The 22,184-nt window shown below is 34.4% G+C and overlaps 1 protein-coding gene across 1 annotated transcript; it reads right to left on the bottom strand.

Annotated features, from left to right (window-relative positions):
- Positions 1 to 17,478: 17,478 nt before the first annotated feature.
- Positions 17,479 to 17,874, bottom strand: LOC122195026 (uncharacterized). Its single transcript, XM_042896493.2, has one exon. It carries the CDS (start codon positions 17,805 to 17,807, stop codon positions 17,613 to 17,615), a length of 195 nt encoding a protein of 64 aa, XP_042752427.1. The 5' UTR covers positions 17,808 to 17,874; the 3' UTR covers positions 17,479 to 17,612.
- Positions 17,875 to 22,184: the final 4,310 nt, after the last annotated feature.

The raw sequence follows: 22,184 nt of genomic DNA, 5'->3' as shown, positions 1-22,184 counted from the left end.
TGTTGAATAAACATCAAGGGGCTCTCATTAAAGATATATAACAAACATTTGGAGTTCTAGAAGCTCATTTCGTGTTCGTTTGACATGTCTTATTTGGGATAATGAACAAATTTGACAAATTATGATTGCCTATATCATTATGAATACTATTATAACTAAAAATGAACAATAAACTTGCCAACGTTATAATCCCGAATCATATTTTAATTACATCCATACAAATGACAATGCTGATGTTGACTACTCTTCTGAGTGGATTATAGATTTGTCAAGTTATATGACCAACATAGAACAATTACACAATAGAGAAGCTCATGTATCTTAAAAAAAGATTTGTTTGAGCATATATGACAAAAATTGGTGATTATAATTAGGTATGTAATTTGAACCTTTTATATTTTTGTATTTCTGCATTTTGTACATTTTGTGCGTCGATTTGTAATTTGGTTTGTTACTTTTAATGAAAGCCATATTTTATTTTAATTATAACGTAAAAAACATTACTTCAAAAATAATTACTTGTACTATATATTTTTATTTTTTAGAGACTAGTTTTTAATAGAAAATTTTATTAATAAAGTTAAGTGGAAAAAGAAATAATATTTTATACGTACAGTTAAGTCATTGATAAATAGTAAAAAAATTAAGATTTGTTTGTTAAGTCATTGATAAATAGTAAAAAAATTAAGATTTGTTTGGGTTAGTATATCCTACATATGTGTGATACAGTCAAACAAATGTCTCTCTCTCTCTCTCTCTCTATATATATATATATATATATATATATATATATATATATATATATATATATATATATATATATATATATATATATATATATATATATGTATAGGAGTCTCTTCTCTCTATAAGAGACTTTTGGAGAGGCAATCTTTGGTTCCACTTATATTTACATGGTATTAGAGCTGGGTGCATAGCACCCCTGTGGCTTAACATATCCTTATTAATCCTGATCGGGCCTTTGACTTTGAAACAGAATGTTAATGTATCCCACATCGGTGCCATACAGTCCAATTAATGCTTATATATGTTGGAGAACTTTATATATATCTACACTTATTAGTATTTGGTTGTATAGATGGTCAAATAAGAAATAATATTTAAATGAAATATTAGCTTATGACAAGTCTCGAATAAAAATGGTCTAAGGTTGCGTTTGGTTCGTAGAATGTTTTTGAAATGAATGAAATTTGTCAAAGGAATTGGAATCTGGAGGAATTAGAATCTAAATGTACTAGAAACTTAAATGCGTTTGGTTGACATGTGATGGAATCTGTTTTCTGTTTGGTTTGTTGATTTCCCAAAGGAATTGAAAACGAGTTTTGTAATATTTCATTTTTTATTAAACTTTTTTATAAAATATAAATTTAAAAATAACTAAAATGTATTTTGTTGAACATATAAAAATCATAAAAACATTTTTAAATTGAAATAAAACGATTATATATTATAATATAAATCAACGAATGTCATTCATTATTTTCAATCCAAATTAAAAAAAAAGTTAACCGCACACTATGTAAAATAATGTCTAGATACCTAGTTCATAATCATATCACTCTTCCAACATGAACCTCACAAAATCTTCCTGATCTTCTCCTTCCAAATTCCAAAAACTTAACACGGTTTTTGGATCACATATTATTTTCCTACTTGCTTTGAACCAATCCATGACACTCAATGATTGCATTTTTGAAATTTTAGGAATCACCATCGAAGTTTTTTTTTTTTTTTTTTTTTTTTTTTTTTTTTGTACTTCTTTTTCTCCTAGTATTGCTTGATCCATGCTATTTGCTGTTTTTTCAAGTTTTTCTCCAAGGACGTTAGCTGCAATAGTTATTCCCTTAATAACAACATCAACTCTTTTTCTCTTCTTTGAGGTCGTGTTTGGAGATTCTTCATTTTCTGTGGGTTATTCTTCAAAACCATATTCTATTTGTTCAGATTGCTCTTCATTGTTTGCATCTTCTTCCATTTGGGCAAAATCCTTGGCTTTATTCCCTTGTGCTCTATCCTTACCAAAAATGATACATAAATCCTTGTAATGAGGAAATATCTTATTTCTCCATTTTCCTGCCTCTTTATGAACCTATTTTGTATCATAAAAGGTTAGAACATAAAAATTATAATATAAATAGTTAAGAAGTAACAAAATATATAAAAGTTTTAATATTGTACCTGTATGTAAGAATCCCAAACTGCTGGTTCAGCTGTTAGAGAATGAGTTGAACTATAATAACCAAAATCACTTTTGTTCGTACCATTCACCATATCATAAACAACTTGCCAATCTTTTTTCATGGTTTTGATCCTTGACTCAATGTGGGGTTTACCCAATATGCCAGAGCTAGGAATTTTTTCCTTCAATGCGTTTTCTAGATGCTGTAAATATCTAGATTTAAAACCATTATCGGATTTAAATCCTCCCATGTTCACCATATTACCAATGCTTCCACGAGCTTGGCATCTTCAGTAATTCTCCGGTTGCGATAGTTTCTGCTTTTTTCCATGACACCTATTGTTTATAAACATAATAATTAGATGAAACAATGCATACAATAAAAAAAAATACCCAACCATGTATATTAAACATCATTATTGAAAATAAAAAATATAGCAGAAATTCTTTCAAAGTAATAGATAAACATAACAAAAAAAGAAATGATTAATGTGTAGTATTCCAAGAATCAAACATAGTTTGCGCTAAGTCCACTCGGTTAATACACCAACATAAGTGATATTATTATCGTCTCCTCCACCGACATCTCCGGTTCACTCGTCTAGTTCAAAGTGGTTCTCAAATGGACCACTTGTCATTTCTTGTCTTATGTAATTATGAAGAAGACAACATGCCATTATGATCTTATTTTTTAGATCAATAGGATAATTTGATTTGTCCCTTAAAATTCCCCATCTCTCCTTTAAAATACCAAAACATCTTTCTATAACATTTTTCACAGATGAATGTCTCATGTTGAATAATTCCGTAGGTGTAGTTGGTTGGTGTCTTGCACGCCAATCATTCAAATGATATCTTTGACCTCTATATGGGGCTAAGAAACCTTCACCATTGTATAACCAACATCTACTAAATAATAACCTATATATGTAGTATAGTTAGCATAATTAATAACTAATACACATCTAAAATAAGAATTATTATATCCGACCTTGGGACCTTCAACCCATGTGGCCTAAGTAGGGCATCTAGAAGCACTCTACCATCTGCAGCTGATCCCTCCCATCCCGGTAAAACATAGATAAACTGCATGTCTTGTGAACACACCCCTAGGACATTTGTGGCAATATCATTTTTTCTTGTCCTGTATTTAGGCTTGTCTTTAAGTGGTACTAAGCACTTTATATGTGTTCCATCTAAAGCTCCTAGACAGTTCTACATGATATAAGAAAAGAAATGGTTATATGTCGTATCAAGCAATTTATGCACTACTTGAAAAAATTTATAAGTTGTATTCCGACAATATGTGTTCCGACAATATGCTTTTGAGAAGTACCTGAAACACATAACACATAACACGGTAAGAACGAAGCTTAGTGAGTTCCCCAAAATACCACACATATCTCATTAGCCTCTCATGGATATATGTCAAGTAAGACCCTCTGGTCGATGTGTCTCAGTGGAACCCTCCGGTCCCACAACTCGGGTGGACCCTCCGGTCCTAACTCAGTAAAGCTTAGCATAATACACAACATAAATCACAAAGACATAATGCAGGATATCACAATACTCAATATAAGAACACAAGACCCTCCGGTCACACAAAATTACCACTCAAGGTAAGTATAGTGAGAAGACTCACTTAGGAAGTAAGCAAATAGACCTCGTACATGAATCACCGATCTAGCCTCCGCCTAACACATAAAATAATTATCTCTAATTAACACTTAAATCACAAATCCAAATAAACCAAGTTATTTTCTCTTTCTAATCTCTTGGAATGGGTAAAAGACTATTCTACCCCTCCATGCTCTCTATAATCCCTATCTTGACCAAACCCTAAAGTCAACAGAAGTCAACACTCGAGTCAACAGTCTATGTTGACCCGACTCGTCGAGTGCAACTGTGTGACTCGTCGAGTCCCCTCGTTCCTTCAGAAATTTCGCGGAAACCCAACTTAGCTCATCGAGTTGTCTCATCAACTTGTCGAGTTACTCATGTCCAGACTTGTCGGGGAAAATCCTAACCGACTCGTTGAGTCAGCTCAGCAACTCGTCGAGTCCCTCTACACCCATTTCTCATTCAGAAGTTTTAAGGCAGATTTACAACCCTAAACTCTAGATCTATCCTCGCAAGGCTGAGATACCACGTAAAGCTGCAAGCTTTACGTCCATGCATGGCACTTAGGGCTTGAAATTCCAAAACAACTTCCATTTAGGGTCTTAATCATGAAAGCTCTTTTATTAGTTGGATAAGGCTGGGACCTTTGGACTCTAGGGACCTCACAAGGCCCAGATCCGAAGTCGCAATATCTTGGTAAGCTCAACACACTCAAAGCCTCAAGGAAAGATGGAATAATCCCTAAAACTCCATAAAATGAGATCTAATCAAACTAATGAGCAAGGTGGATACTTTTTACCTTCAACATAAGCACTAGATGAAATAACACTAGATCTAACAGTCTCTTCTCTTTCCTTGCTTTGATAGTCTTCTTTTCTCTTATAAAAGTGTACTAAAATGCCCAAAGATTAGCTATCTTTCTCTCTTAGATCAATATGGACGATTAGGGTTTCACACAGGGGAGTAAGGTGGCTGGTGAGGCGGAAATGAGGGCTTAAGGTCCTTTAAATAGGACCAAACCCCAAAGATTTAGGGTTTCCTCTCACAGCACCAACTCGCCAAGTTGGTCCCTCCGACTCATCGAGTTGGTCATAAAACCCACGTGGCCAGTCCGTCTCTACTCGACGAGTTTGGGGCATCCAACTCGTCGAGTTGCTCAATCATCTCATAAATAAATAAGTAAATATTATACATGGGAGTCGGGATGTTACAATATGGCATATTATGTTACTGATGACATATATCATTCATATGCTTCATTTTTCAAATCAATATTTCTCTCCAGAAATTCGAAAGCATAAGATGTTCAATCAACATTAAGAGGCTCTCATTAAAGATATATAACGAACATTTGGAGTACTGCAAGCTCATTTCGTGCTCGTTTGACATGTCTTATTTGGGATAATGAACAAATCTCACAAATTATGATTGCTTGTATCATTATGCATAATTTTATAATTAAAAATGAACAATAAACTTGCCAACATTATAATCTAGAATCATATTTCAATTCATAGAAAGGGCAACGCTGATGTTGACTACTCTAGCGAGTGGATTATAGATTTGTCAAGTTATATCACTAACATAGAACAACTACACAATAAAGAAGCTCATGTATCTTAAAAAAAGATTTGTTTGAGTATATATGACAAAAATTTGACGATTATAATCAGGTATGTAATTTGTATCTTTTATATTTTTGTATTTCTGCATTTCGTGCATCGATTTGTAATTTGGTTTGTTACTTTTAATGAAAGACATTTTATTTTAATTATAACGTAATAAAACGTTACTTTAAAAAAAAAATTACGTGTACTATATATTTTATTAATTTTAGAGACCCTTTTTTAATAGAAATTTTAACTAATGAAGTTAAGTGGAAAAAGAAATAATATTCAATATGTTCGGTTAAATCATTGATAAATAGTAAAAAAGTTGAGATTTGTTAAGGTAATTATATCCTATATCGGTATGATACATTCAAATAAATGTCTATATATATTGGAGTCCCTTCTCTCTATAAGGGACTTTTAGAGAAACAATCTTTGGTTCCACTTATATTTACATGATATTAGAGCTGGGGTCTACCCTGCGGCTTAACATATGCTTATTGATCCTGATCGGGTCTTTGACTCTCAAAGGTAATGTTAATATATCCTCCATCGGTGCCATATAGTCCAGTTAATGCTATATATATGTTGGAGAACTATATATATTTAGGGTTAGTAGTATTTGGTTGTATAGATGGACGAATAAGAAATAATATTTAAATGAAAGATTAGCTTGTGACAAGTCCCTAATAAAAATGGTCCTGAGAGATTTTTTAACCAGTTTTGAAACTTGACTCCATAACGAGAGACCAACCATTAACAAATATCATAAATAAGGTTCAAGGTTCAATCATTTCACTTTCAAAATATTGGTAATGTTTCGTTATTTACTCTCTATGTGATGACTCAATATGCATAGGTCGTCTTGACGATGCAATTTCAGTTTTGTTATATCTTTCTTGAAAACGTGAATATTTATGAAAATCGTAAGCAGTCTTTCTTTCGTTTCTAGCCAACACTAAAAGATATAATGTTAGAAACAACTTTAAATTTTGTTTCTAGCCAACACTACTTAGAACTATTTTAAAGATTTATACCTTTTTTCTTCATTTTATCCTTATTTGCTTCACTCTCTATGTTCCCTCAGCGACTTTTTTTTAAGTATAATTAAGGTTAAGGAGAAATCAAAAAGGGTACGTAGGGTAAAAAAGAGTATATCATAATAAAAATCACACTCAACATATGTTGAATTCCCTTTCTATAATGTGTGTTGGATAAATCTTCACCGTTTGATTAATTTCAAGTACTAATATCATCTAATCCAAAACTGATTAGTTTTTTTTTTTCCTGGTCATTACTTAAATGTTTAAATACCTAAAATTTATCCATTTGTAATTGGCTATAAGATAAGAGAATATAAAAATGGAATTGTTAGAAAGCAAATTTTTGTTACAAATGAAGAGCTAAACGCTGGAAATACAAGTTTGAAAGAGAGAAAATGTTGATAATTAGAAAGATGCTAGAAAAATATCTGCCGAGATTTAGAAGAGGCAAGCTGCCAAAGACACGATGGCTGCAAGTAGAGCAGGAACCTGTAATGCCATTCCATCACTCTGCATTGATGGGGAAGGTGCTGGTGCTCCCCCAAACTCCTGAGCCATCGTTCCAGAACTGTTGAAGGCCATGAGAACAATCATTGTAATGGTGAGTGCAGTGGCTAGCTTTTCACCTCCCATTTCGATGAGTGATCTTTGTTTATATGTAATTGTTGAGAAATATTGGTTTTTGTAGTTTGTATGAGTGGCAAATAAGGGCAGTGATTGTTGGCTTTTATAGCTGTTTAGTGGGGATTAATGGAGGAATCTAACAGCTAACGACATGGTAAATATTATTTTTAAAGAAGGTGCATAATCATTTAACAGAATGTGGGCATCAAAGCGAACACTAATTAAAAAATATCAACTCCATTTCGCCATTGTCTACCTGGCTGGACAATCTTCATACCATGAAGCTGGCTGATAAATGAATTGGATTTTTTCTCTAGATTTTGATAAGAACCACTTCGTTCTTAGAGACAAATATTTTATAACTAAAGTAATACATATATAAGAAGTGTTCCAGCAGCGAACTTTTGTGATAGAAAGCCATAATGCCAGTGTACATTTTGATGAGTTCGGACTGTTTGGTTTAATAATAGAACCTAATCGTTAATGAACTCTTTGTATTTAAGTTTGTTACTCCCCTCAGTGCACGGTTGTCATAGTCTGTTTTTAGTAAATATTTACTTTGGTAAATTGTGTTTATTTTATATTTGATAATAAAATTTATTTCGAGTTCTAGATGTGTGAATGCTGTCTCACTTACACTAACCAAAGCTTCTTTTTAGTTTTTGAAAATATACTTCATTTGGTGTTTGGAATAGTGTCATCATTGTACACTACTTCAAAATTTTTGGTTGATTAATAGCTTTTTTTCCCCTTATTCTTTCTCTTTCAATGATGGACACTTTTAACATGTGACCCAAGTCGGCTTATCATTAATGTTTGTAGGACATGTATGATATATTTATTAGACATGGTGTGGTGGTATAGTGCTGGTGGTATTCATACTTGGGATGGATTGCCGGCGGAAAACACCGTCCCTTGATGACTTTTGTTGGCATGCACTGGCAATCACTCAACGGTGAGAATCTCTCTTTCTCTCTCTCTCTCTCTCTCTCTCTCTCTCTCTCTCTCTCTCTCATTTTACCATCTTTTAATTGGATTTTAATTGGATGCTGGCTCATGAACACCACACCCTAACTCTCTATATTGAATGGAAAGGCAAGATTGAGGTGGAACATAGGTGGTATGGCCACACCCCGTTTAGCCTTACTAAGAAGGAGAAGACACTACAAAAACAAGAGTAATAATGACGATACATGCTTCATAGCACACAAAAAGTGAGTTACGTTGTGAATGATCATCGAAACAAATATGTCATATTATGTTACTGATGACATATATCATTCATATGCTTCATTTTTCAAATCAATATTTCTCTCCGAAAATTCGAAAGCATAAGATGTTCAATCAACATTAAGAGGCTCTCATTAAAGATATATAACGAACATTTGGAGTACTACAGGCTCATTTTGTGCTTGTTTGACATGTCTTATTTCGGATAATGAACAAATCTCCCAAATTATGATTGCTTGTATCATTATGCATAATATTATAATTAAAAATGAACAATAAACTTACCAACATTATAATCCAGAATCATATTTCAATTACATCCATACAAATGGCAACGCTGATGTTGACTACTCTACTGAGTGGATTATAGATTTGTGAAATTATATGACTAACATAGAACAACTACACAATAGAGAAGCTCATGTATCTTAAAAAAAGATTTGTTTGAGTATCTATGACAAAAATTTGACGATTATAATTAGGTATGTAATTTGTATCTTTTATATTTTTGTATTTCTGCATTTTGTGCATCGATTTGTAATTTGGTTTGTTACTTTTAATGAAAGACATATTTTATTTTAATATAACGTAATAAACCATTACTTTAAAAAAAATTATGTGTACTATATATTTTATTATTTTTAGACTCCATTTTTTAATAGAAATTTTAAGTAATAAAGTTAAGTGGAAAAAGAAATAATATTTTGTATATTCGGTTAAATCATTGATAAATAGTAACAAAGTTGAGATTTTTTAGGGTTACTATATCCTACAAGGGTGTGATATAGTCAAATAAATGTCTATATATTGAAGTCTTTTCTCTCTGTAAGAGACTTTTAGAGAGACAATCTTTGGTTTCACTTATATTTACATGGTATTAGGGCTCGGTTGCTACCCTGTGGCTTAACATAACCTTATTGATCCTGGTCGGGCCTTTGACTCTGAAATGGAATGTTAATGTATCCTACACCAGTGCCATATAATCCAATTAATGCTATATATGTTGGAGAACTCTCCCTCTCTCTCTCTCTCTCTATATATATATATATATATATATATATATATATATATAAATTCGGTAAGAATTTTTTTTTTGTAGGAAGGTAAGAAGTTTTTTTTCTACATATTTTTTTGACGAACAAAATAAATGAATCACTAGATGATTCATTTGTAAGATGATTCACAAGAAAAAATTTTCAAAAAAACATCTTTATGATTCATTTTTAACTAAATTAAGAAAAAATTCACTTTTATGACAATTTTAGAGAATAACAACAAAATCATTGTATAAATGAATCATCGAGATGTTTGAGAATTTTTTCTTGTGAATCATCTTACAAATGAATCATCTAATGATTCATTTTGTTTGTTCGCAAAAAAAATATGTAGAAAAAAAAATTTCTTACTTTCCTACCAAAAATTTCCTTCTTATTTGATATTGACTCTCTCTCTCTCTCTCTCTCTCTATATATATATATATATATATATATATATATATATATATATATATATATATATATATATATATATATATATATATATATATATATATATATATATATATATATATATAGTTAATAGTATTTGGTTGTATAGATGGACGAATAAGAAATAATATTTAAATGAAAGATTAGCTTGTGACAAGTCCCTAATTAAAATGGTCTAAGAGATTTTTTAACCGTTTTGAAACTTGCCTCCATAACGAGAGACCAACCATTAACAATTTCATAAATAAGGTTCAAGGGTCAAGCATTTCACTTTCAAAATATTGGTAATGTTTTGTTATTTACTCTCTATGTGATGACTCTAAACGAATTGTGATATCAAAGGTTTTTAGCATTATTTTCTGTAGAGAGAAGAGAGAGGATACAAAGGATACATATACATCAAGATATTACATTACAAAAGGAAAGAGCCTATCACACAATAATCACAATAATTACGGATGGAATTAAAGACCCTAAGTGAGGAAAGACAATATATGGTGGAGAGAAAATAATTAGTTTCCAATACCTGCCTCAAGTTGGCGCATGTAGATTTCGAATGCCCAACTTGACTAGAAATTCACGAAGGGGTTGAGAACCAAGAGGTTTCGTGAATAAATCTGCCACTTGCTGTTTGGAGTTGATGAATACGGGCTCAACTTCCTTTCATTCAACACGCTCACAGACAAAATAGCAATCCATTTCAACGTGTTTTGTCCGTTCATGAAAAACGAGATTGTTAGCTATGTGTTTAGCCGCCTGATTATCACATAACAGTTGTGTTGGACTGGTTGCAGCAACGTTGAGCTCATTCAGTAACCAATGACCCCATATAATTTCACTAACGGATGTAGCCATGGCCTGATATTCCGCCTCGGTAGAAGAACGTGACACCACCGATTGTTTCTTGGATTTCTAAGATATTGGAGCTCCTCCCAACAAGAGTACATAGCCTGTTCTAGATCGCCTTCTAAGAGGGAATCCAAGCCAATCTGCGTCATAGTAGGCTACAAGATTAACATCATCTCATTTTGGCAAGAGAATGCGTTGACCAACAATTGTTTTAAGATATCTCAATACCCGGTTTGCAGCTTCCATATGATTATGTCTTGGATCCCCTACGAATTGACTTAAGATATTTACATAATATGCTATGTCTGGGCGAGTAACTTGTAGATAAAGCAGACGACCCACAAGTCTCCGATATCGGCCAACATCAACCTTTTCTTCTTCTTCTTCTCCTTTGTCGAGTTTTAGGTTCTGCTCCATGGGAAACGAAATGGGCCTGCATCCTTTCATTCACTATCTTCAAGAATGTCCAGAGTGCACTTTCGTTGGCTTAGAACCAAACCCTCAGATGTTCTTGCAACTTCTATTCCTAAGAAGTACTTCAAACGACCAAGGTTCTTTATGTTGAATTCTTTGTCTAGATGGTTCTTTGTTCTTGCGATCTGCTTTGCATTGTTTCCTACAATAATCACATCATCCACATATATGAGGGTTGCCACATATATTCCTGCATTTTCATAAATGAACAACGTGTGTTCTGCCTTTGATTGCTTGTAACCAAGACCCGTGAGCGATTTCGTGAACTTGTGATACCAATTTCGTGATGCTTGCTTCAACCCATAGACTGATTTCTTGAGTTTGCAAACTTTTGTTTCATTCTCGCTTGAGAATCCTTGTGGGATCTTCATATAAACTTCTTCTTCAAGATCACCATGCAAGAAGGCGTTGTTCACATCGAGTTGTTGAATCTCCCATCCCCGTTTCACAGCAACGGTGAGGAGAGTAAGTTTAGCTTTATAACAAGAATCACAAACTTTGTCTTCAAAATTCGAGGAAGCACCCTTAAGAAAACTAACATACGATAACTTAACATTGGAGGCATGTCCGAGTCGTTTGTGCCATGATTCCATCATCGCTCGCCTTTCTTCTTTTATTCTCCCCATTTGGTATAGACTACGATGACAGTTACCCGCTCCAATCAAGCTCCCCGCCTATAGATCCTACAAAACAAAAAAGTCGAGGAAAAACGTCACTGCATAGTTAAGATCTTTATTCAATCTTCGTACAGATAAAAGATTGCATGTAAGTTTTGGCACATAAAGGACTCCTTTAATATCTAATCCCTCCTTTATAAGAAAATCGCCTTTCCCTTTAACTGGGATTGATTATCCATTGGGGATTGTGACAGGACTTTCAATCATGCTCATGTTCAATTTCTGAAGTAAGCGTCCTTGGCATGTTATGTGTTTAGTTGCACCCGAGTCCACAACCCAGTCATCATCAACCTTTATCCTACTTGCCATGTTAGCCACAACGGGTTCAACTTTGCTTCCTTCAAATAATTTCAAGAAACTTGCATACTGCTCCTCTATCATGCCTGGTATAGACATATTTTTGTTTCTATCATTGCAGCCTTTGGCCTTGACTTATCTCCCTTATCCTTTCCCTTTCCCGGCCACCATTCCGGGTAACCAATTCTTTTAAAACACCCATCTTTGTCATGTCTGTCTTTTCCACAATGACTAGTGTGCTGTTTTGTTGACGTGGGAATTCATCTTTCGTCCATCCTTTTCATATTGGTTTCGCCATCCCTGAAAATTTGTCTAAAAGGATGCAACTTCACGGACTGGTCCTTTTGATGCTCCAATGATGCACTATTGTTCATCTTCAGCAACTAAATGATACACATTGGTGAGGTTTGGAGTTGGTTTCATTGCCAGTATTTGAGTCTTAATGACACTTAACTGATCATCAAGCCCCATAAAAAACTCATAAATTCTTTCCTTTTCTTTTAATTCAACCATCTTCCTTTCGAGTTCACACATTAAAACTTGGGAGTTGGCAAAATCGATTCGATTTCGTCCCACAAGACCCGTAGTCTCGTGTAATATGCTGAAACTGTCATGCCATCTTGCTGGGTGGTATAATGTGTGTTGGATAAATCTTCACCGTTTGATCAATTTCAAGTACAAATATCATCTAATCCAAAACTGACTAGTTTTTTTTCCTGTACAAATATCATCTAATCCAAAACTGACTAGTTTTTTTTCCTGGTCTTTACTTAAATGTATAAATACCTCAAATTTATCAATTTGTAATTGGCTAAAAGATAAGAGAATATATAAATGGAATTGTTAGAAAGCAAATATCACATTATGTGCAATAATGTGAAGAAATATGGCCACTTGTTCATCAATATCCATATGTCTACTTGTTCTTAGCCCACCTATTGTGTGAAGCATGTCACATAACTTTGTGAAACATCTTCGGGTCATCCTAAGATTTGATATACACGCAATGTCACTTTTGTAAGCATATTTGTGCAATATTGATTGCCGATCCTCATCCGACAATATGTTTTTGATGCGTGCCCCCCCCCCCCCCCCCCCCCTCCCGGTATATTTGTAGTAGCTTGCACACCGTGATAAAAAAACCACATGATTGTAGTCATAACTTCATTCCAAAATGTAACGACTATTTGACTTATCTTCTTTCTATGTTCGCTTCTAGTTAGACTAAGCCGTGTCATTTCCTAATCATCTCCCACAAAAGAAAATTTAATATTTCGAAGACATAATAGTTGAAATTGTTATGGAATTGGATCGTCTACAAATTTGAGATATAGTTCAAATTTGTTGGTACAAGTAACTTTGTAATAAAAGGTCTAAGAGATTTTTCTCCAACCATTATTGAAACTTGCCTCAATAACGAGAGACCAACCATTAAGAAATTTCATAAATAAGGTTCAAGGTTCAATCATTTTCACCTTCAAAATATTGGTAATGTTTCGTTATTTACTCTCTATGTGATGGCTCAATATGCATATTTACTCTCTATGTGATGGCTCAATATGCATAGGTTGTCTCGACGATGCAATTTCAAATTTTTTTATATCTTTCTTGAAAACGTGAATGTTTATGAAAATCGTAAACAGTCTTTCTTTCGTTTCTAGCCAACACTAAAAGATATAATGTTAGAAACAACTTTAAATTTTGTTTCTAGCCAACACTACTTAGAACCATTTTAACGATTTATACCTTTTTTCTTCATTTTATCCTAATTTGCTTCACTCTCTATGTTCTCTCAGCGTCTTTTTTAAGTATATTTAAGGTTACGGAGAAATGCAAAGGGTACGTAGGGTAAAACAGAGTATTATATAATTAAAATCACACTCAACATATGTTGAATTCCCTTTCTATTATGTGTGTTGGATAAATCTTCACCGTTTTATCAATTTCAAGTACTAATATCATCTAATCCAAAACTGATTAGTTTTGATTACTTAAATGTATAAATACCTAAAATTTATCAATTTGTAATTGGCTAAAAGATAAGAGAATATATAAATGGAATTGTTAGAAAGCAAATTTTTGTTACAAATGAATAGCTAAACGCTGGAAATACAAGTTTAAACGAGAGAAATTGTTGATATTGAGAAAGATGCTAGAAAAATCTGCTGAGATTTAGAAGAGGCAAGCTGCCAAAGACACGATGGCTGCAAGTAAAGCGGGAACCTGCAATGCCATTCCATCACTCTGCATTGATGGGGAAGGTGCTGGTGCTCCCCCAAACTCCTGAGCCATCGTTCCAGAACTGTTGAAGGCCATGAGAACAATCATTGTAATGGTGAGTGCAGTGGTTAGCTTTTCACCTCCCATTTCGATGAGTGATATCTTTGTTTATATGTACTTGTAGAGAAAGATTGGTTTTAATTTGTAGTTTGTATGAGTGGCAAATAAGGGCAGTGGGATTGTTGGCTTTTATAGCTGTTTAGTGGGGATTAAATTTAATAGAGGAATCTAACAGCTAATGACATGGTAAATATTATTTTTAAAGAAGGTGCATAATCATTTAACAGAAAGTGGGCATCAAAGCAAACACTAATTAAAAAATCTTAACTCCATTTAGCCATTGTCTACCAGGCTGGACAATCTTCATACCATGATACTGGCTGATAAATGAATTGGATTTTTTCTCTAGATTTTGATAAGAACCACTCCGTTCTTAGAGACAAATATTTGATAACTAAAGTAATACATAACAACTGTTTCAGCAGCCAACTTTTGTGATAGAAAGCCATAATGACAGTGTACATTTTGATGAGTTCGGACTGTTTGGTTTAATAATAGAACCTAACCGTTAACTACCTCTTTAATTGTATTTAAGTTTGTTACTCCCCTCAGTGCATCGGTTGTCATAGTCTGTTTTCAGTAAATATTTACTTTGGTAAATTGTTTTTATTTTATATTTGATAATAAATATTATTTGGATCTAGTCTTCTAGATGTGTGAATGCTGTGTCACTTACACTAACCAAAGCTTCTTTTTAGTTTTTGAAAATATACTTCATTTAAATTTGAAACAGCAAGAATAGAGTATTTGGTGTTTGGAATAGTGTCATCATTGTACACTACTTCAAAATTTTTGGTTAATAGCTTTTTATCCCCTATTCTTTCTCTTTCATTGATGGACACTTTTAACATGTGACCCAAGTGGGCTTATCATTAATGTTTGTAGGACATGTATGATGTATTTATTAGACACGGTGTGGTGGTATAATGCTGACGGTATTCATACTTGGCAAGGGTTGCCGGCGGCAAACACCGTCCCATGATGACTTTTGTTGGCGGTGGCAATCACTCAACGGTGAGAATCTCTCTCTCTCTCTCTCTCTCTCTCTCTCTCTCATTTTAGCATCTTTTAGTTGGATTTTAATTGGATGTTGGCTCATGATCAACACCACACCCTAACTCTCTACATTGAATGAAATGGCAAGATTGAGGTGGAACATAGGTGTAGCGGCACCAAACCGTTTAGCCTTACTAAGAAGGTGAAGACACTACAAAAACAGGAGTAATAGCGACTAGCGACGAGACATGCTTCATAGCACACAAAAGGTGAGTTATGTTGTGAATGGCCATCGAAACAAATATGGCATATTATGTCATTCATATGCTTCATTTTTCAAATCAATATTTCTCTACAGAAATCCGAAAGCATAAGATGTTCAATCAACATCAAGGGGGCTCTCATTAAAGATATATAACAAACATTTGGAGTTCTACAAGCTCATTTCGTGTTCGTTTGACATGTCTTATCTGGCATAATGAACAAATTTGACAAATTATGATTGCCTGTATCATTATGAATAATATTATAATTGAAAATGAACAATAAACTTGCCAACATTATAATCCCGGATCATATTTCAATTACATCCATACAAATGACAATGCTGATATTGACTACTCTACGAAGTGGATTATAGATTTGTAGAGTTATATGACTAACATAGAACAACTACACAATAGAGAAGCTCATGTATCTTAAAACAAGATTTGTTTGAGCATATATGACAAAAATTTGGCGATTATATTTAGGTATGTAATTTGTATCTTTTATATTTTTGTACTTTTGCATTTTGTGCATAGATTTGTAATTTGGTTTGTTACTTTTAATAAAAGCCATATTTTATTTTAATTATAACGTAAAAAAACTTCAAAAATAATTACGTGTACTAGACATTTGTTTGACTGTATCACATAGAAGTAGGATATACTATCCCTAACAAATCTCAATTTTTTTAATATATATATATATATATATATATATATATATATATATATATATATATATATTTGTATATATATATATATATATATATATATATATATATATATATATATATATATATATATATATATATATATATATATATATATATATTGGAGTCTCTTCTCTCTTCTATCTATAAGAGACTTTTGGAGAGACAATCTTTGGTTCCACTTATATTTACATGGTATTAGAGCTCTGGTGTATAGCACCCCTGAGGCTTAACATATCCTTATTGATCCTGATCGGGCCTTTGACTTTGAAAGGAAATGTTAATGTATCCCACATCGGTGCCATACAGTCCAATTAATGCTTATATATGTTGGAGAACTCTATATATATCTACACTTATTAATATTTAAATGAAAGAATAGCTTGTGACAAGTCCCGAATAAAAATGGTCTAAGAGATTTTTCTCCAACCAGTTTTGAAACTTGCCTCCATAACGAGAGACCAACCATTAAGAAATTTCATCAATAAGGTTCAATCGTTTTCACCTTCAAAATATTGTTATTGTTTCGTTATTTACTCTCTATGTGATGGCTCAATATGCATAGGTCGTCTCGACGATGCAATTTCAATTTTTTTTTTTTATATCTTTCTTGAAAACGTGAATGTTTATGAAAATCGTAAAAAGTCTTTCTTTCGTTTCTAGCCAACACTAAAAGATATAATGTTAGAAACAAATTTAAATTTTGTTTCAAGCCAAAACTACTTAGAACTATTTTAAAGATTTATACCTTTTTTCTTCATTTTATCCTTATTTACTTCACTCTCTATGTTCTCTCAGCGACTTTTTTTTAAAGTATATTTAAGGTTAGGGAGAAATCAAAAGGGTACGTAGGGTAGAAAAGAGTATTTTATAATAAAAATCACACTCAACATATGTTGAATTCCCTTTTTATAATGAGTGCTGGATAAATCTTCACCGTTTGATCAATTTCAACTACTAATATCATCTAATCCAAAACTGATTAGTTTTTTTTCCTGGTCATTACTTAAATGTATAAATACCACAAATTTATCAATCTGTAATTGGATAAAAGATAAGAGAATATATAAATGGAATTGTTAGAAAGCAAATTTTTGTAACAAATGAATAGCTAAACGCTGGAAATACAAGTTTGAAAGAGAGAAAATGTTGATAACGAGAAAGATGCTAGAAAAATATCTGCTGAGATTTAGAAGAGGCAAGCTGCCAAAGACACGATGGCTGCAAGTAAAGCAGGAACCTGCAATGCCATTCCATCGCTCTGCATTGATGGGGAAGGTGCTGGTGCTCCCCCAAACTCCTGAGCCATCGTTCCAGAACTGTTGAAGGCCATGAGAACAATCATTGTAATGGTGAGTGCAGTGGCTAGCTTTTCACCTCCCATTTCGATGAGTGATCTTTGTTAATATGTAATTGTTGAGAAATATTGGTTTTAATTTTTAGTTTGTATGAGTGGCAAATAAGGGTAGTGGGATTGTTGGCTTTTATAGCTGTTTAGGGGGGATTAAATTTAATGGAGGAATCTAACAGCTAATGACATGGTAAATATTATTTTTAATGAAGGTGCATAATCATTTGACATAAAGTGGGCATCAAAGCAAACACTAATTAAAAATTCTCAACTCCATTTCTCCATTGTCTACCAGGCTGGTTAATCTTCATACCATGATACTGGCTGATAAATGAATTGGATTTTTTCTCTAGATTTTGATAAGAACCACTCCGTTCTTAGAGACAAATATTTTATAACTAAAGTAATACATAAGAACTGTTCCACCAGCCAACTTTTGTGATAGAAAGCCATAGTGCCAGTGTACATTTTGATGAGTTCGGACTGTTTGGTTTAATAATAGAACGTAACCGTTAACTAACTCTTTGTATTTAAGTTTGTTACTCACCTCAGTGCATCGGTTGTCATAGTCTGTTTTCAATAAATATTTACTTTGGTAAATTGTGTTTATTTTATATTTGATAATAAACTTTATTTGGAGTTCTAGATGTGTGAATGCTGTCTCACTTACACTAACCAAAGCTTCTTTTTAGTTTTTGAAAATATACTTCATTAAAATTTGAAACAGCAAGAATAGAGTATTTGGTGTTTGGAATAGTGTCATCATTGCACACTACAAAATTTTTGGTTAATAGCTTTTTTTTTTCTTATTCTTTCTCTTTCATTGATGGAAACTTTTAACATGTGACCCAAGTGGGCTTATCATTAATGTTTGTAGGACATGTAGGATGTATTAGAGACGGTGTGGTAGTATAATTCTGACGGTGTAACATCCGGATTTCCAGGTATTATGTTTGATCATTTATTCTTTTGAGTAAAAGAGAGGGGCTCGACGAGTTGAGGCTTAGACTCGTCGATTAGGATCACGTGTGCTGATTGGATTAATGAACAGACTCGACGAGTCGGAAAGGGTGGACTCGACGAGTCTGCACTGTGGATTGAAACCCTAATTCTCGGGGTCTGTGCCCTATTTAAAGGCCTTTATGGCCTCCATCTGCGACCACTTCACCCCTGAGAAACCCTAGAGAGCAGAGAGATCGTTTGTGGTGCAAGAGGAAGGCTAATTCACCATTTCTTGTGTGTTTTAGCAAGAAGGAAGGAGGTAGAACAAGCTAGGCGGGTTGAGGAGTTTGGATCCACTTCTATTTGATCAGAGGAGGTTGTTGGAGGTATCAATCTGTGCCATTCTCGTGTTTATAATAATTCTAGTGGAATCTAGGGTTTTCTTTATGCCTCTCTAGTTGAATCTGGAGTATGTGTGGTCCCAAGGCGAGATGGTTCATAGATCTGGACCTTAAGAGGTCCAGAGAGTCCTTACCACTATGCTTTATGCCATACATTTTGAGTTATGAGCCTAGGAGGCCATTTTAGAGGTTATTTCACCAAAAGAAGCTTTGGGTGTGTTGCATGTGTACCAAGATTCGACCTTTACGTGATTATTATGCTTGGGAAGGTCAGATCTATGGATTTGAGAAGTAGATCTGACCTCAGAAGATCATTTGAGTATGATCATGGAAGCAACTCGCCGAGTTCATAAGTGGACTCGACGAGTCGAGTCGGGGTTGCCCCGTGATTCGTGACAGGAGAAACCCTTCAAGTGGAAGGATGACTCGACGAGCCAAGAGAGGCTAGAAGGATTCAGAGGACCCGCATGGACTCGCCGAGTCACCCATGTGCACTCGACGAGTTGGGTCAAAGTTTGACCGTTGACTTTCGTTGACCTTAGGGTTCTGGTCAAGACTGATTCAAGAGAGTTCAGAGAAGGGTAGAATGGCCTTCTACCCAATCTTTAGAGATGAGACTATGAGAGAGTATTGATCGGGGATGTTATTTGAGTGATAGGAGGAGGCTAGGTCGGGACGTTGAGCACGAGAGTTTATCCGACTTCATTGAGGTGAGTCTTCTCACTATACTGTACCTGGAAGGGTACCTATGTGTGATCGGAAGGTCTTGTATGCTATGAGATGTATGTGCTATGTGGGGTTATGTGATATGTATGTTATGTATGGTAAGGACCGGAAGGTCCAGATGATATGGACCAGAAGGCCAAGATGACATGGACCGGAAGGTCAGGAGGTTATGGACCGGAAGGTCGATACGGGTAGGACCGGAAGGTCTACCGGGATTCGGGACGGAAGTCCCCTGAGACACTTGGACCGGAAGGTCCCACAGAGTTGTTTCCTGGGAAGGCGTATGTGTTGTATGTGGTATATTAGGGAACTCACTAAGCATTTATACTTAAAGTTGCTGTGTTATGTGTTTCAGGTACTAGCGAGGATCCCGAGAAGGCGCCGACATGATCCGTACACACTCATAGAGATTATGTTTTGAGATTCTGGGAGTTGTTTGTTATGATGACATTGGATACAATTTGTTTGATATTGTTTTTGATGATTGAAAATATGATTTAAAAACGAAAAATTGTTTTGAAAATTTGCGTTGTTACAAGTTGGTATCAGAGCCTTGGTTTGAGGGATTCGGGTGCATCTTCGGATGTATCCGAACTCAAACTGAGGATCTGAGAAAGTTTTTCATAAAATAAACAATTTTCTAAGAGAGTAAAAGATTTTGAGAAAGGCAGAACGGAGTAGTGTGTACGATCAGCCAGCGCCCGAACGGTGATTTCCTAAAATACCCTTACATTATATGTTATGAGATATTACGTGATATGTTATGCATGCTAGAGTAGGCTAGGTACTCATATTAGGACTAGAGTGGCCTGATTTGTGATGCCTTAGCCTAGGAAGATTTCTACTGCTATGAGATGCTTGAGAGCGGGTAGGTAGCAGTGAGGAGCCATGAGAGGTTTACCGAGGGGTAGCGTATGATAGCGAGATGTAGAGCACTTGTGACCTGCGATCCAAGGAGGAGGACTTGGGGTGAATGCTGATTCGGTGTGGACGATAGTAGAGGGCCCGTACTACTGAAGACACTGGAGCAGCGCGCACTCAAAGTAAGAATCCTTAGGGTACTAGGGAACAAGTTGTTGGGTTTTAAGCATTCTAACACTCCTAAGTGTACATGCAACCCTAAATACCTTGGATCTATGTTTTCTCTATTATATATGCAAATATGAACTTTCCAAGGTATTCGTCCTAACTAGCATAATAACATTGATTCATAAGTTAGAATTACATACCTCTTTGATGTAGAATGTCTTCATGAAGCTTGAGTGCCTAGTTCCCCAAGTGTGACACCTCAAATGGTTCACACAACACCAAATACACATAGAATGACTTGAGAGAAAAACCCCACTTCATGAAAATCGGCTAGCCCTTTCTCTTACACATAGTGGCCGATTTTCCCAAGAATATGATCTTTATATAGTGTCACAATTAGGGTAAACCCTAACTGTCATGGCTTTCCATTTCCTTGGATCCATGGGTTCAAATACACCATGGAGCATCCATGGAGCATCTTATGGGTTTTAGCCCAACTTGAAAATCCATGAAGCATTAGCCCACTATACAAGTATGGATGATTTACACAATCAACCCATATATTTAATTAGTCTTCTTTTTATCACTTAATTAATCCTAGATTAATTCTTGATCAATACTAATTAGATAATCTTATTAATATATTAGAACTTATAATATATTAACAAACCTTAAGTGTTATTTCTCTCATTATAGTCTATCCAAATGCATGCTGCCATGCAACCCAAATGGACCATGCTGGGCCGGGTCAAGTCTTACCAATTATAGTTATGGACTTAGACATTAATCCAACAGTCTCCCACTTGGATAAGTCTAAAACTATTATTGCAAGTATGAATTCCAGAACCGACTGACAATCGTAGCTCTCAAAAGCTTTTGTCGAACTCTGACCTTGCTGATGATCTATGACCTTTGTCAATGACTTGTCCATTAGATAAGGGATCATATATTCCTCCATTCTAGATATCATATGGACTAAGACATGGATTATAATCATTCTCTCTGTCCATTTGTTGTTTCCCGATTTATAACGAATGACTAATTGAACAAATCAAATCAGTCCTGGCCCGACCAAGAACTTACATTTTTCATCACCAAATCATCGAGGGGACCACAAATATCGCTTTTATCCCGAAGGTAAAAGGAATGGATAAACTTCGACTCATATGACTTGTTCTACTACTTGTTGAATCATACACAAAGGCACATTTTATAACATCGAGTTACCAATGCGTTTTCGTGCAATCAATGTATAACCAACTCATAGTAACAACTCATATCTCTAGGTTTGAAGAATATAAGATATTATTGT

This window comes from Lactuca sativa, chromosome 7, assembly GCF_002870075.4.
Source record: "Lactuca sativa cultivar Salinas chromosome 7, Lsat_Salinas_v11, whole genome shotgun sequence".
Classification (NCBI taxonomy): domain Eukaryota; kingdom Viridiplantae; phylum Streptophyta; class Magnoliopsida; order Asterales; family Asteraceae; genus Lactuca; species Lactuca sativa.
The sequence above is the reverse complement of the archived record's forward strand: the minus strand, read 5'-3'. Positions and strand labels throughout refer to the sequence as shown.